Source organism: Pseudochaenichthys georgianus, chromosome 1, assembly GCF_902827115.2.
Source record: "Pseudochaenichthys georgianus chromosome 1, fPseGeo1.2, whole genome shotgun sequence".
Taxonomy (NCBI): Eukaryota; Metazoa; Chordata; class Actinopteri; order Perciformes; family Channichthyidae; genus Pseudochaenichthys; species Pseudochaenichthys georgianus.
In genome coordinates, this window is record NC_047503.1 from 22151253 (window position 1) to 22168175 (window position 16923).

At 41.7% G+C, this 16923-nt stretch overlaps 1 protein-coding gene across 2 annotated transcripts in view; it reads left to right on the forward strand.

Moving 5' to 3' along the window:
• Positions 1-16923, forward strand: part of helz (helicase with zinc finger) — a 63095-nt gene that overhangs the window by 13392 nt on the left and 32780 nt on the right. For both annotated transcript variants that reach the window (XM_071202705.1, XM_071202713.1), the window contains 9 exons: positions 934-1041; positions 1201-1342; positions 1442-1597; positions 1869-2139; positions 5587-5713; positions 5830-6042; positions 7747-7877; positions 10452-10631; positions 13944-14045. In XM_071202705.1, coding sequence (XP_071058806.1) covers positions 934-1041; positions 1201-1342; positions 1442-1597; positions 1869-2139; positions 5587-5713; positions 5830-6042; positions 7747-7877; positions 10452-10631; positions 13944-14045 — 1430 coding nt within the window. The remainder of the gene's footprint in view (positions 1-933; positions 1042-1200; positions 1343-1441; positions 1598-1868; positions 2140-5586; positions 5714-5829; positions 6043-7746; positions 7878-10451; positions 10632-13943; positions 14046-16923) is intronic.

A 16923-nucleotide genomic window follows, 5' to 3' on the forward strand; every position in this document is an offset into this window, starting at 1 on the left:
TGTTTTGCGCCGCTCACCGGTCCCTCGCAGGTGCTGATCTCTCTCTCTCTCGCGTCCGGTTATACTTCACTCGTGTTTATGTCCAAATCCATCAGATCTAGCTAGTTCTAGCCAAAGATGTGGCTGCTGCCCCTCCCTACACGCAGACCACGCAGACTCAAACCTCATCTTAGGCCCAAATGTGCTCCGCAGCCGTTGTGAGGTTCCGGCGCTAACAGTTCATGAGCGTGCTCCCCCGCCCCCTGTCAACACTCGCGACACATGAGTGGCCAGCCTAAACAACAATATGCGCTGCTTGGCAACCGTGTGTGGCGGCAAAGTACATAGACATTTTGACTGGAGAGATTTAGTTTTGCTGGTATTCAACATATTGTACCAGTCATAGTCCGGTAATTATTTACACTCTAAGAAGAGTCCTACACAACAGACATGGCGTCAAAAAGGAGTAATGTGTGGAAATATTTCGACCAGGTTAGTGAGTGCGGTGTAGAGGTCAAACTATGCCAAATTAAACTTATATATACATGCTATACCTTGCTATACCCGCAACCTCTGTTCCAGCTGAGAGGGTCTTCTCTACAGCTGGGCTGATTGTGAATCGCCTGCGCACATGAAAGCTGTAGGCCTATAGCTGTCAAACTGTGATCACCAGTTCAATACATTTGACGAATTCGACTTGGTTTCTACACTTATTTGAACATGTATGTATTTATTTCCAAAAATTTGTGAAAAAAAATTGGGTAAAAAATAAATAAATCAGAATTTTTTTTTTACAATGTTTTTTTTACCCAATGTTTTTTTGATAGGATATGTACATTTCGGTTAGCCGTTTTTTGGGGGTCGAATATTTGAATATACATTTGCTTACAAATTCCCATCCCTAGCATGTAGAGCAGTGAACTTAATTGTAACCACTTGTCTTTTCTTTCCTAGCTAAGTGACTATTTAGACGGAGTGGCAGTAGAAACCAGCTCCAGCCTCTCTGTTACTGTTGCCGCCAAAAAATCTGCCCACTCCTGGACCTTCTCGTTCTTGTGCAAGGTACGATGATATGTTTAACACCAACTATGTACAGATCCACGTGTTTAACCAGGTCTTTCATCAGTACAACACTGAACACAAGGCAACATGCCAGTGCTAGCTGTTGGTCCTAAGCATCTTTTGTTTGTTTGTCTTTTTTATCTCCATCTCCTTGACTAGCCGGCTAGAAAGCTGTTCCGCATCGCCCTGCTCTATGATGCCCACCGGCCTCACTTCTTCATCACAGGGGTCTCATCTGAGGAGCGGCTGCAGACCCTCCCCAAAGGCTGCCAAGAGTGGACCCCAGGAGAGGAAACGGCAGGTATGTACTGGCTTATTAACGTTACAGTGACAGTCTTTTTTGTGTGTGTCTTCAACGCAATTTTAAAAGTATTTACACTAAACGATTCTGTTGTTACAGTGGCAACAGACAACGGCCTGGACCATTGTATCTACAAGGTAACGGTGGGCTTCAGCACAGAAATCTTCGGTACCTTCCGACAGACCGCTGTTTTTGACTTCGGCTCAGAACCTGTGCTGATGAAGCGAATCATGGTGGATGCTGCCTCGATTGAAGGTAAGCTAAAGGCAATAAGGTCATGGCAGAGTCATTAGAAAGCTTTCCTGATTTATATCACATGAATTAAAGTACTTTTTTAATAAAATGGTATCTATTCTGACAATGGTTCTTTACATTGGTGTCAACTTGTAGATAGTTTTCTAATCACGTTTGAATAGGTATTTCAATTGGTTAAAACAAGCTGCTACAGTAATCAAAACTGTCAATAACCTTCTAGTCCATTTGTACTGGATGCACCAAAACATCTAAATATCCATTTTGTTTTCAGACCTGGAACATCTGCAGGCAGCCAGGCAGCAGCTCTTGACCACTACGAAGCGCTGGGACCCCTCCTGTAAGACCATCGTAGAATTTGTTCCTAATGAGACGATGGCAGACCTGGAGCGCAGCCTCCTCTCCAGATATCAGATCCCTCTGTCGGCCGACCAGCTCTTCACCCAGTCAGTCCTGGACAAGACTCTGACCAAAGAGAACTACCAGGCCCGGCTGCATGACCTGCTCTACATTGAAGAGATTGCACAGTATAAGGAAGTTAGCAAGTGAGTATCCACGTTTCTATGGTTTCTTCCTACAGGGATAGTCAAATGGGTTTTTCACAAGAGTACATCATAAATCTGAATAATATTTCATATCTCGGGAATAAATAATAAAACTGGCAAAACAAATTGATGTTGAATTCCTTACGCAGTGGAAGCAAGGTCATTAAAATGATTATGAATTTACTGTAAACTGCTTTTAATAAGATGATAACAGTGTAAGTTCAGTAAGAGCCTGCTTGGTGATATAAATGTTATCCAGTAGGTAGGGGTGTAACGGTACACGTACCGAAATTATTTGGTACGGGCCCTTCGGTTCGGTACACGTGTGTACCGAAGTGTACCGAACGAATATAACGTTAAACGTAAAAAATTGAGAACGTGAACAACTTCTTGGAAGTAATCTCAGGTGCTGCGTCGCAGCATTCAGAGTAATTTGCTCCCATTGTGATCAACGCGTCATAGAGCGAGCAAGTCGGTGGTTTCGCAGTTACGTACAAGGATGACGGACAAAGACAGGTGGACCGAACCAAAGCTGTTTTGTCGGCACTGTTCAACTAACATTGGTTACGCGGCTGGCAATACATCAAACTTGCACACTCATTTGAAAAGGCATCACCCGAACGTGAATATCACCGGTACCAAAAGACTGAAGTGCAAACCCAACTCCCACTAGCATGTACGCCTCCACCACTCGCAAAAAGTTCAGACCGACCCAAAGCTATTACAAACGGCAAATATCCTTATGTTGCCATGTTAGCAAAGCGCTACCTGGCTGTATCTACTACCTCTGTCCCTAGCGAGAGGGTGTTCTCCACAGCAGGAGACATTGCTAGTGCCAGCAGATCTGCCCTTTCGGCAAGCAATGTGGACAAGTTCATCTTTCTTTAAAAAAACATGAAAATACAATGACAAGCAAGTCCTAATGTCAAACTGGCTGCTTAGGTACTAGTACAGTACAGTTCAAATACAGATTATTTCAGTTCATCGAAATGCTGCACCTTAATGTTTATTTATTATATTTTGTATTTATTTGAGTGAATAATATTCACAGTTTAATAATACCGTACTTTTCGGACTATAAAGCGCACCTGCATATAAGCCGCAGCAGCTAAATTGTCCGTCTGTCTTGCTCTCATTCTGTCTCTCGGTTCCACTTTTACTTTGGTGCGCTACCTGTCTCACTCTTTTCCGGCCTCCAGCTTTTCCTGCTGGAGCCCGCCGCTTAAAGGTGGCGGGCTCGGACCGGTCATAGAGCCCATAGTGTTAAAGGTGGTTAATTTTACCTGTAAAATACATAGATTTATGAGGTTCCCTAGTGGCCGTTAGCTGTACAAAAAAAATGGGGGAAAAAAGTCGCGGCTTATAGTCCGAAAAGTACGGTAATTAAAAAAAGAAAAAAAAAAAAGTTTTGTTTTGAGATAATTTTTTCTGTTGTACCGAAAACGTACCGAACCGAACCGTGACCTAAAAACCGAGGTACGTACCGAACCGAAATGTTTGTGAACCGTTACACCCCTACCAGTAGGTAATCATACCAGATCCTCATTCTCCACTGATGGAAGCCACTCTAAGACTTTTAATTTCCGTGACAAAGTCTGTTGTATATATAATTTGTATCTTGTAAACGATTTAAAATGTTGTAACAAACAAAAACCAAAGCTTGTTTATAGTCCCTAGAACATGAAAAATCATTTATTGGTTAACCACCAATACATTGAGTTAATTATTATGTTATGTGAACCCACCACAAGATGTCAGACTCAACCTTTCTTGTGAATTTGCTGTGTGCATTAGAGAGAGCGCGAGAGAGAGAGCGTATGTAACTCACACACAGCTGGACTCAAAGTGTCAGTTTCATTTAATAACGCTTATCTAAGGTTATTCCTTTGTGTGGAAAATAGTTTTTTTTCCCTCTAGAATAGACGATTGTTATTCCATACCTGCCGCTCCACTGGTTTATGCGGCACAGTGGACCCTCCCCCACCACTTCAAATGTCTCAGCTTTCTTTTTTGTTCACAGTTTGATCTTTTACTCATGACTTATGGCGTCATTTGGCTTTGTAAGGAGTAGAATTCACCTGCAGTGTAAATGTTATTTCAATCCAATTAATTTCCTGTGTGCATATGAATAATCTCACTGCCTACTAATACATCCATGGCTCTAAGGCTTCTCATGGCTGATTGAGTTTCAGCAGGAGATCTCAGGGTTAGGAGTGGATTCCTTTCAATGGAGTACTACGGTTGTTTAAATGCAACCTATGACTTAAAATAAACCCCAATTAGAATATCTCTCTGAATAATCTCACACTAGATTTATTTCCTGCTCCATGCGTCATGGTCATGAAGCATCACTTGATTATCTAAAGTGGTCCTCCATTACTCCATGTTCAACATGTCTTGCTGTCTCTTCCTGTTTCCTGCTGTAGAGATAGTATAGCCAGAACGCTGATGCAAAACCATAGCAAAAAACCTCAAGAGTCCAGTACAGAATATGTTCACTTATCTGCGTATGTCAAGCATCCATCACAGTTTATCACCAATATTGCTTTCTATTTCATCACTTCACTTCTCAGCAGATAGGCAATGTAATCAAGCTTGAACTGAAAGGACCAAAAAGTGCTTGGACATGCTTTCTGCTACTGGTTGTTTTTGAAGGACTTGACATACGAAAAATAATTTATCTGTCATTTAAGGTTCCCCACTGATTTATATTTGTAAGCCTTTTACACATTTAAAGAAAATATGTTTGCTTGGATTTTTACTTTTTAGCTTTGCTTTACAATGGTAAATGCACAAACCTGCAAATACGTTAGACCCAGCTACAAAGTGGTCATCTCTCTGCTCAACAATACAATACAGCTGATGTTTAATGTGTGTGATGATAATATCAGTAAATGGTCTGCAGGTCCTCAAGGGGTCTCTGTGTGAGTCAACACTTGCATACATGATGATTCATTACAAAGGTGATGGGATCACGATCTGTTTATCATATCTTTTTAATGGCTGTGTCTAGGGTTGTTGTGTGGTATACACATACTAAACTGTTAAAGAACAAAAGGGAGGCTAAAACCATTTAACCGTTACTTATTAGTCATTGCTAATCGCCTACTCGGTTAAAGGCACTGCTCGACTGCTTGAGTTTTATTTAATAAGTCTAGACCAGCTTCTCTTTAAGAGAATAAAGATCATGCCTGCAGTGCAGTGTGAATATTTAAATGTACAATTATGTATGTGGCATAAGGCTGAACTTCTACAGGGTTAGAAGGTCCACATTAAAGGAAGGATACACATTTGCCTCTGTCACAGGAGAACATGTGATACTGGGACTAGTATGTCAATAACATACCGCAGAACATTAACCTGATTGCTATAATGTTTTCTTTGATGTATTAACTAAAGCTAAACGTCTACAACGTCATAACCAAATATCCACGTGTGTCCCTCCAGGTTTAACATCAAGGTGAATCTCCAGCTAGTCACCAGCTTCATGCTGACGGGCATCTCTGTTGGGGCCAAGTATGCCCAGAATGGACAGCTCTTTGCACGCTTCAAACTCACTGAAACACTCTCTGAGGTAACTGAACTGCTTAAGTTGTCGATTGTTATTATCAACACGGTTTTCTGTTTGATCAGGTTTAATTACTGTCACTTTTTAGTATTAAAGTAACATTGTCTTTTTTCTTACCTCAGGACACATTGGCTGGACGGCTAGTGATGACCAAGGTGAATTCAGTCCTCGTGCTGCCGTTAGCCCGTGATGGGTACAGCAACCATCCGCCCCCCGGGGTGAAAGAGCGTGTCTACGAGGCTGTGATTGAGGAGAAGACCAAGGACTACATCTTCCTGAGGATCTGCAAGAACTGTGTGGAGGAGCTTGGGCTACTGCCGGACAGAGAATTACAGGTATGGTCTGCAGCAAGGGACAAGCAGGCGCACAGCAGTGCTACAGCATGAGGCTGTATTGCAGTCACTGCCATAAGGTACATGAGAGTGGGGAATTGACATTAGTGGAAGGGGCAGGCTCACGATGGCTTTAACACAGGGCGTTTGGTGACTAAGAGATGTTATTTGGCAAGAATCTCGGAATTTCTTGGCCCTCAAAATATTTATGAGATGTAAAGGATCACTTGTCGAGCAGCATTTTAAAAAGTGGTTACAGTACTTTGAAGGACTTTTTGTGGGGAAACCCGTCTGTTCCAGTGCGGCAGTGTGCGCTTCTCATGTCGGGATCCCATTTGATGAGAAATCTCCAAGTGTATTGAGTGACTGTAACGTCAGCAGCATCATCTTGATCTACTTCCCCCTCCAGCCGGAACATTGGCAGACGTGTTAACAGTCATCATAACTATCCTCCTCCTGTCTCTGTGGGAGCATTATCTTCCATGTGACGCTGCTCCTACCTTCTTCACGTGCTTCAATTTCCTTTCCCCATCTCCTCTATGGGCTCTTAATATATTTTCACATAGCCTTGATGTTTTATGCTCCTCTTGCATATCTCACACTTCCCTGCTCTTGTGTTCATATTGTATTTCCCCTTCTTGCTTTCTTGCTCCTCCCCACTCTCCTCCTGACTGTTTCCACACTTTTTATCGCTAGTTTGTTTTTCCTTCTCAACTTCTGATTTTTACACTCGTACCCTTAAGGCATTGCATCATTCAAAGTATACCTGTTAGTAATACGTCTCTGTTTGTAAGAAAAAGAGGCCCTTGATCAGGAGCAGTAAAAAAACATCTTAGTGGTTACATCAAACTAGTGTAAGCCAAGGAGTTGAGTATAAATGTAAATGGACCCCGGTTTCCCGAGAAAACAAGGTTAAAAGATATCGACGTAGGCCTCATGTCTACACAATGAAATGTTGTATGGGTGGGATCACTCAAGGTCTAGAGAAATGTATTTGAACAAAAAAAGTGATAAACCAAACTATTATTGAACTCCAGTCAGAAGACACTATTGTGGTCTTGATTGTTTGGTCGAATTTGAGCGCTTGTGCCTAAAGGTGGAGTTGGTAATTCACTTCAGAAACACTTTTTGTTATATTCCATGGAATGCTCTTAACATCCCGATGGCAATGAAAATCCATACAAAAATTCATCTGTGGAAGCCGTGGCGCTGTAAAAAGCACGAGCCAGCCCGGCTAAAATAACTGGATGGCCTACCTGCCTGCCAGCCTTCCACCTGGGAAGAAACTTATCTCGTGCCCTCATTGGTCATGTGCGCGTTCGTGTGTGTTGGAGGAGGGGCTCTGTGAGGAAGTCTGAAGGAAGAGGCTGATTTTTTTTTTTTTTTTTTTACAGTTGTGTACTTTCAAATTCTAGCGCACTCGAGCTGGTTTCTTCATTCTTACCTTACCTTTAATAGTAATTTATAGTTATATTGCACATATTACTTGTGTTGTTTTAAATGAATCTGGGTTCTTTATGAATCATTAAAGAGGCTAAGTTAAACCAAACATTCATATATTTTATATTATATTTTATCATACAACACAAAAAAAGGCTTTGATTGAATTGCTTATAGAATGCTGTCCTTGTTCTGTCGATGGATATAGGTTGAATGCTTGTTTTACATTGCATGCTTAATAAACTGTCTGTCTTGTCTTTGTGTCAGGTGGAGCTCCAGTTCCAGCTGAACAGACTGCCGCTCTGTGAGATGCAATATGCCCTGGATCGCATCAAAGATAACGGCATCCTCTTCCCTGACATCGCCCTTAACCCCACCATCCCCTGGAGCCCCAACAGGTGTGTGTTCACCATCTCCACAACCAGGCATTTCACTGCTGATCAAACAACTATTATTAATCCAAGGCAATCATTGATATTTTATTCTGATTATCGTTGTTACCTCCTGCGTGCCTTCATTTATTGATTTAATAAGAAATCTGGGGAAAATCTCACATACAAATGAATTAAGGCACAATCAAATGTTAATTTACACACACGACAGACTGTCTATGTGGCATTGAAGATGACATTTGTATTCATATTGGATCAAAGTTCTAGATTTTATATTATTTCAAACCCGAGGGAAGATCTTTACAGCGTTCACACCCATTCGTTTGTAGGACATCCTGCTAATCCTGAAGTGCTATTTCAGAGGACTTCCTTTAATACCTGCAAATCACTTTGGCTCGACTAATACCCTGACAGAGAGGACACCACATTCATTTGAGAGTGGACTGAACATCCCTTGTTTTTCTACAGAATATGATTGAACTGGACTTTTGTTTGAATTGGAATTTGGATCAATCATTTGTTTCATATAATGTTTGCCCAGGTGTTAATTTTCCTGAATTTGAGTTTTTAAAGTTTCTTTATGGTGGTTATTCATTCACTGCGCAAGTCTGTAAATACAAATAAAATGTTTGTTGTTTTTGTTAATTATACTAATGACTCAAGTTTTCTAACATGTGAACAAGACATGAGATAGTTGAAGAAGGTGAGCTATGACACCGATGTGCTGCCTTCCTTTCGCATTTTTGAAAGAAGCAAAGTAGGCATATAACGGCCACTACACACGGCGGCGTGCGTTGCCGCTTGGCGGTGGGCGTGTCTTGAGCTTGGGGAGTCAACGCGAGCAACACGACCAACAACCAATCACATGAATGTCCCGCCCCGGACATACAAAGCAAAGCATTCATGCTACATCCATGCTGGCTAAATATACTGTCTATGCTTGCTAGCTGTCCATTCAAACGAAGTACACTGGATATAAACTCCCCAAACAAGCGAAAACCTACCAGTTTCACCCACTGTCTCTTCCACCTCCCCCCATGCCTGGCTCCTCCGGTTTGTATCCCTGTATGTAAAGAGGGACTGGTCATAGAGTACCGGGTGATTCCCTACCGCCACGATCATTTTCTCCTCCATTTGTTGACATATGGGAAATAACTGCGGTCTGGCTCTCCCAACATACACCCGGTTTGATTGGCTAGTGCTTGTACTGTCAGATTTACATACGAGGGATTTGATTGGCTGACGCCTCCGTCGAGGCGGCAAAAGTAGAACATTGCTCTACTTTTGCAGCGAGCACCGCGAGAGAAGCTACGCTTTGCTCCCACAATGCAGTTCGGCGAATCGTGACGTCACCCCATTCAAAGTGAATGGGCAGAAGCGTTGAAGCGGAAACGCACGCCGCCGTGTGTAGGGGCCGTCAGAGTTGAGTTTTTCTTCTCTTGTAATAGAATCCCATTAAGTTCATCCATCCACCTCTGTTATAAACTCACACACACAATCCGATATCTCTAAGCCCCCCAGCTAAGTCGCAGTTGGAGCTCAATCAGTTGGTGTTGGTGGATTCACAGCTTTAGAGGATGCAGTCTTCATAATGAGGACAGTAATGCGAGAAGACACACGCTACATGCTACAGTCTGTATCACATGCGTGCGTCTCTCTCTTCTACCCATCTATGTATAGTGAAGATGACTGAAGACACATACACCCACATTGGTGAACAAGTGTTTCTCCTTTCTGTGTTCCTGGATGCCTTTTGCACATTCATGAGGAAATGCGTTGGCACACTGTCTGTAGTTTCGCCACCATGGCTGTTTGTTAATTAAAAACGTGGGTGCTTGTTACATGTAAACAAATACATTTGATTCCTTACTTCAACAGCAAATACATACTCACATGACTTGAGTTGTCCTGCCCTTTGTGCATGTCAGCATGTCTTATGTAATAGTGCTAATGTGAACCTACAATGCAGTCAACTGTGTAATACAATGAAACAGCATTCACTATGGAATCCAACAGACAGTAAGGGCTGCCATCGTTACACACAGTTTGTCTATCATCTGACATGTGTACATGTATTTATGTGGTTATGTTTATCTATTTATTAGTTTCTCACTTTTTGATGCAATGCAAAATGCACAAGCTAAGGGACTGAGTAGTATGACCTTTGTTCAACCTCCTCCATTCCCTACCCACTTAACACTCCTTTTGATCCTGCTCTTTTATTCTCTTATTTTCTTTCTTGTACTATTTCTCCCTACAGCTTTTTCCCCCAGTCTAACCCCACCCACCCACATTATTCCCAAACACCCCACCCACCACCCTCTTCTCTTGCGACACAATTTAAGTTTTGATTTTGAGTGAGTGTAATATTTCCTGTGTTTTTGGGCAGTATCTTTTCTTTCTCACTGACGTCTGTCCCACTGAGGTTAATTAGATAGACAGAATGTCTCATTGTGTTCAAAGCTATATGTGCTTGATATGTCTTTTTATAAAGCAATATTTTATTTAAATGAACGAAAACGGCTACTTTTTGTATTTTGATTCCTCAAATAATTTCCCCATCCTCCCTTTGCCCTTTAGGCAGTGGGACGAGCAGCTGGACCCCCGTCTGAATGCCAAGCAGAAAGAGGCCATCCTGGCCATCACCACACCGTGCTCCATTCAACTGCCCCCCATCCTCATCATCGGGCCCTATGGCACCGGCAAGACCTTCACCCTGGCCCAGGCTGTCAAGCACATCCTCCGCCAGGACGATAGCAGGTCTGTTTACGGGCTTTCTTGTTTTACATTTTAATCTCTGTTGCTTTTCCCCCCATTGTGCACCTTGTTAACAATCGATTACCTTCTAATACTACTCTAGACCCCTGGTCTCTCTATTTCATCCTTTAGCATTGAATAATGTGCTTTCTTCGTCAAACCCAAGAACATTTATAGATAAATACTTGGTATCACCCTACCCTACTTCTCAGCATCCAAAAAGTCTTTGTCCAAAAGAAGGCCGTAACAAATTGTGGGTTTCTATGAAAATCAAGGTTTTCTTATATTGTGTATCTGAAAGCAAATCACTTTTATACTTACACCACTTTATGACTTGCTTTTTTCTTCTTCTTCTTCAGTGGGTCAGCACAGATAGCTCGAAAAGGTTTCTGGCGTTAAGCAGACAGTCATTTAGAGTGTCTTCACATGTTGAAGGGCTTTCAGCTTTAGTGTTAGGAAACTCAGTACCTGTGAAGAAAATGTTCAGTCTTTGATATTGATCAACAAACGTCACCTTTCTCTCAGATTTATATTTGCTATACGGCAATCAACATTTTCCCATGAGCTCATTAATATACTCACTACAAGTATGTCTAAAACAATCATACAATAAATCCTAGTGTCTTGAAGATGATATCATATTATCTACACCTCACAGTAAAATATAGCACAATTCATTAGTGTTACAACCTTGCATGTTTGAAACATTGCTGATTTTCTGTTATTAAACTACCTTTAATCCATCTTGGCATTTAATCTGCAACCTGGAGGTCTCATGCCTTAATCTTTGAACTTGTACACTAGGCACAGTCCCTATGTTATAACAACACTCTCTGTGGAATAATAGGTGCTACAATGTGATGGAGTATGTTGAGGGAAGGAGAAGGTCATGTAGATGTGTGCATACATTTGGCATTGTAAAGGCAACCGAACAACAGGTATTTGCCAGTGAGGGATATGGTGTGAAGCTTTTCCAGACGCGTGGTGTTGACAGCAAATCAGGTCTTCTCTTTGAATGCATTTAAGATGTTTATTTGGATTGCAGGATGATGACAGCAAAACAAGAGCCGGGTGTTTAACTGATAACTAAACAACTAACTGTTGAAAAACTGTGTGGCTTCCCTCTGGTGATTCCCAATCCCTAACGCTGTGCACCTGTGTCCTCCCTAAATAGTAGGTTGTACCCTGAAATTGGCTGAGTCCCCGCCTATGCCCAGGTCAATTCAGTAGTATCACAGCACCTTCATATACAAATATTAAAATACATCAAATTGGCTGCAACAGGCATCATTCAGAGTTTCTTTAGAGGTCAGGGGAGGTCAGTCCGAGGGCGTGATCAATATTGCAGACTGTGCATTGGTTTCAGATTTAGCTCCAGGGCAGCGGCAGCAGCAGCCTTGGGTTTGACATTAAAAATCAAGAAAACACTAAAGTGTCAAGCTGTGGTGTGTGGGCGTGTGTGTGTGTGTCAGGGTTTCCGTTAGCCGGTAATTACCGGTTTTTAGCTGGTAAAATTGATTAAAAACCGGTAAATTCAAAACCTGCCGGTCAAAATGTCTGGTAATAATTAGGGATGCTCCGATCGATTGGCCGCCGGTCATTATCGGCCGATATTCACTCTTAATAGTTTGATCGGTGCTCTCTATAAAGGCCGATCAGGAGAGCTGGATCTGATCGATATGGACATAAACGCGAGTGAAGTGTAACCGGACGCGAGAGAGAGATCAGATCAGCTGCTGAGTCTGACCGAGACACGCAGCTCTGCATGATCACCTGAAGCCCCGCCCTCTGTTTAGCGGGCTGCAGGAGCTGCATGAGAAACTGACTGCTGTCAGGAGAGAGAGGGAGGGAGAGGGGAAAAGAGAGGATCCGTTTCTCCCGTGTTATTATTCAAATGTAATGTAAACTTTTGAATAATGTACGTTATCTACTACAAGTAGTTTGTTTGAATGTAATAATTATGCTCTTTGTTGTTTGTGGAATCATTTATTGAAAAATGAATCTGAATTTTTCGATCTGTTACGATTATAAACTGAAGCAATATAAAAATGAGCCCCGTGAACTGAGTTTTAAACTGAAGCATATCTGCTCATAGTCCGGTAATTACATGCTAACGGAAACTCTGCTACACAACTCTTATTGAAATATGACCGGTAAGTTTCAAATTAGTCCGGTAAAATAAATTCTGCCCGGACATTTGACCGGCGAGGAAAAATCCTAGCGGAAACCCTGGTGTGTGTGTGTGTGTGTGTGTTTTATGCTGTGTGGGCGTGTAGGAGTGTGCATGTCATCCCTGGAGGACAATGAGTGCTGGTCATTTGGATGAATTTGTGTCATTTGTGGTGGATGCACTTGGTTAGTTTGATTATCAACGCCGTTCCTGGGCCAGAATGTATTTCCATTTAAACCATAATCCGATCAATCAAGTTATGTCACTTAAGTGAGCCACGCAGTGTTGTGAAACAAAATGAAAGTGCAAGGGTTTCTTCCATTTTCATGTTTCATCATTAGTTGGCGCTCTCAATGTGTGTGAGGACATTCTGCCATTTCCTTTGTTGAAAGGGAAGCCATATTCTAGCACACGCTCATAAATGGTTCCCTGGTTTCAATGAAACATGAATGCAATACCTAGGACAGTGTCCTCTGAACAGAAGCTAACATTTTGTTTAAATAATAAGGGAGGCAGGGTTGTAGATGTAATGTAAAAGGAAAAACGGCGTGAAGCAATGTCATATTCCTTCATTTAGCTTTGAATACATTTGATATTCTGTCTTTAGGATGAATTATAGATATTTTAAAAGCCAAGACTAGGATAAGTGACCCCTCTGGAGCCGTGCTGCATGCACTTCAAACTGTGAAAGTGATGAAGATGCTGGATAGATCCTCGTCACTTTGTGTTATTGTACATGTTCTATACCTTTTTCCTCTGCATATCTGTCACTGTGATGTCTCTTGAAATGGGTAACTACGAAAAACAGTTTTCTCAATTTGAATGAGTGGCCATGGCCACGCTGTCCCTTTACAATTTGTAAGCTTAAAGTTCCTGCTCTAAATCCACATGGTGCATAAAGCGAATATACAAAATACATATGGAGGAATTTTGTATTTCTTGTTGAGCTGCAGAGCATGTCTTTGTTAATATGTTTAGGTCAATGCAATCAGAGATACATTAAAAAGCATTACACTATCAAATACATTGATGTGATGACGGACACGTTTTCCAGTCTGGAACTCGAGGGAAACGGCCCATAAAGGCAGGTTAAATGAACCGATTGAAGCTTTGCGTCTGACATGGTTTATCTTTTGTCTCCTCAGGGTCCTGATCTGCACCCACTCCAACAGTGCGGCCGACCTTTACATCAAGGACTACCTTCATCCTTACGTCGACGCAGGCAATCCGCATGCCAGACCTCTCAGGTATGGAAGCACACTTACGGCTAAGGGCAGAAACGTGCTTTATGTGATCTGTGCGTGCACAGCAGTTAAAACACAAATCAGTGCCTTAAAGCAAACCATACACTTATAAAGGTACATTTTGAACCTACATGTTCTGTCTGACTGTATTTGTATGTCATCTGCAGGCAGCAGTTCATTTATATTTACATGTATCTTAGATGTCCTTACGGTTAGCTTATTATTTCGTACCACTGGGCCACAATTTCATGGTTTATAATATAATGGTACTGAGACCACAACTTACCTACAGTTGACAAAAATAAACACCCCAACCCGTTACAATACACATTGCATGTTTTAGGTCTACAGCCCCTAAAGCACACTTTTATCTTGACATTAGACATATACTGTAATTCCTAAAGGCCCTGTCACACTGTCCCGAAATTGACACCCGATGGACACACGATAAAGGAAACGTTCAAATTTGGCTGTGATCGTAGCAACATCGGGCCATTCGTGAGGGCATCTAAAGCCATCGTATGATCGCTGGTGGAGTTTCTCAGGCTCCGGCAGCAACTTCGTGAGTGGCAACTTCGTAAGGCACTCGTGAGGGCATCTTGTCAAATCGTGTCATCTTCGTGTTATCATCGGTGCATTCACATTCACTCTGATCGGGCGAATGCCCGATGGCACCGAGGATAACAAGATGCCCTCACGATGGCCTTACGAAGGGCAAAATTGACACACGAATTCAACACGAAAATGAACCTTCGCAAGGTCCTTCGGCAATTTGTTGGCATGCCAAAGATTTTGCCTCCGCTCACGAAGTTGCTGCCGGAGCCTGAGAAACTCCACCAGCGGTCATACGATGGCTTAAGATGCCCTCACGAATGGCACGATGTTGCTACGATCACAGCCGAATTTGAACATTTCCTTTATCGTGTGTCCATCGGGTTGTTTTATTGCACAACAAAATCATGTAAATATATTATGTAAATAACCCAATTTGTGTTCTGTGAAACTAAAAAGGATATAATATATTATTTTGAAGGACAGTTGACAGGAAATTGTTGTTGTTATGGAAACAACATTACGGAGAAAATGTAATATTTTCTACATATAAAGACGGATAAAGTAAAGAACAAAGTCTGAAGATATCAGTACAGTATCATAGTACTGTAACATAATTGTTTTTGGTACTTTCATTGCAGTTGTATGGCTTAAATGTAATGTAAATGTTGCCTTCGTGTGTGGTTCGGGGCCATCTTCGTGCAAAATTCACAATTCCATATTCGTGTGTCCATCGGGTGTCAATTTCGGGACAGTGTGACAGGGCCTTTAATGCAGTAATAGTTTGTCATTATGAGCCATTTATAGCCAGTGATCTGCTCAGTTCTTTGGTGTGTAGATTTATACCAGTAATACTACTACCAGTATTTGGTTCATTCTATAAATAAGAAAACGATATCATTCCCTTAAATTGCTGACACTCACACATCTAATCATGAACTGGATTACCATTATTTGAAAGCCTAATCCATCCACATGATCAGGGCCGGCCCTCGGCATAGGCAGTATAGGCGAATGCTAAGGGCGCATCAACCCATAGGGGGCGCCAAACATCGGAAAAAAAAAAAAAAAAGTTGGAAATAAATAATTTTTTCACAATTTCCCGATTTTGGATCAACAAAGTACATCTTATTATCTTACACTAACAGAACTACACCATAATTGTGTACAAGTTGAACTGCCCCAGCCCCAGTAAAAACCAGAGGTTTATGTGTAATTGTTCTTTTTTTGAAATAATGGTTTTAGTGTGCAATTATAGGTTTTAATTTTGTATTTGTGTTAATTTAAAATAAATCAAACTCCCAAAAAACGTATACAGCTTCTGTGTGCTTTTATTAACATTGGAATTTACTGTGTAAGCGGCCGCAGGGGGGAGAGCTTTAGAGAGTTCTCTCCTGAAAGACTGAGAGGCTCTGATAACCTCAGCTCAGTGAGGTAAAGGCACACCTTTATATGATCATTATAGTTATACAAATCTAATAAATATAGTAGCTAAAATCTTGCCTAGGGCAGCAAATTGTTCAGGGCCGGCCCTGCACATGATACAGAGATGGTTTAGTGGCTGGGCTGCTTTGCCCCAAAGCAGTGTCGCACATTTTCTTGCTTCAGAGATGTGACCCCAAGAACTCCACGTGGAGGCTTCAGACACTCGGTCACAGACACACAAAACGTCCTTACGCTGCTTCAGTGATTTCTAATCACATTTCAACAAGCCCAGAGGTCACAGAGGACAGGAGAGCAAGGCGCTGACCAGCCAGGGCCTGATGAGACAGCTGTGTGTCTGTGAGCCTAGGGACCACACGGGCAATCAAATGACTTGTTTCACATGACTGGGCCTTCTGAGTTCAATGCATTCCCCATTATCACTGTAGCAAACTCCTCTCTCCGCTCCCACTGGTCGCATGTGGGATGAGTGGACTCAGAATAAAAACCTTGTTTGAATAGTTAGTAACAATATGTGGAACAGGACTGTTTTATGCAGCCATGCATAACATTTAGTTTTACTCCTAAAAGGAAGAGTATTCAACCTAAAATAGCACATTTATTGACTTTTATGAGCCTTTTTTACGTTTGGTTCTCCCTGGCAAATATTCAATACTTTATAATTGGCCTTCTTTGGAGTGAAGCATAACAGAATAAAATACGTTGATGCCAGAATCTCTCTTTAAAATGAGTTATTATCAGATGTTTTATCTGTACTCATCATGGACTAGTTGTTTGCATCATAACATCTCAATGTGAGCTATTTATAGACCATAGTGCTATGTCATTTGGGAATGTAGATACATGCTTAGTTAACTAGTTAAAGCTCGGTGTAGCACATTCAACA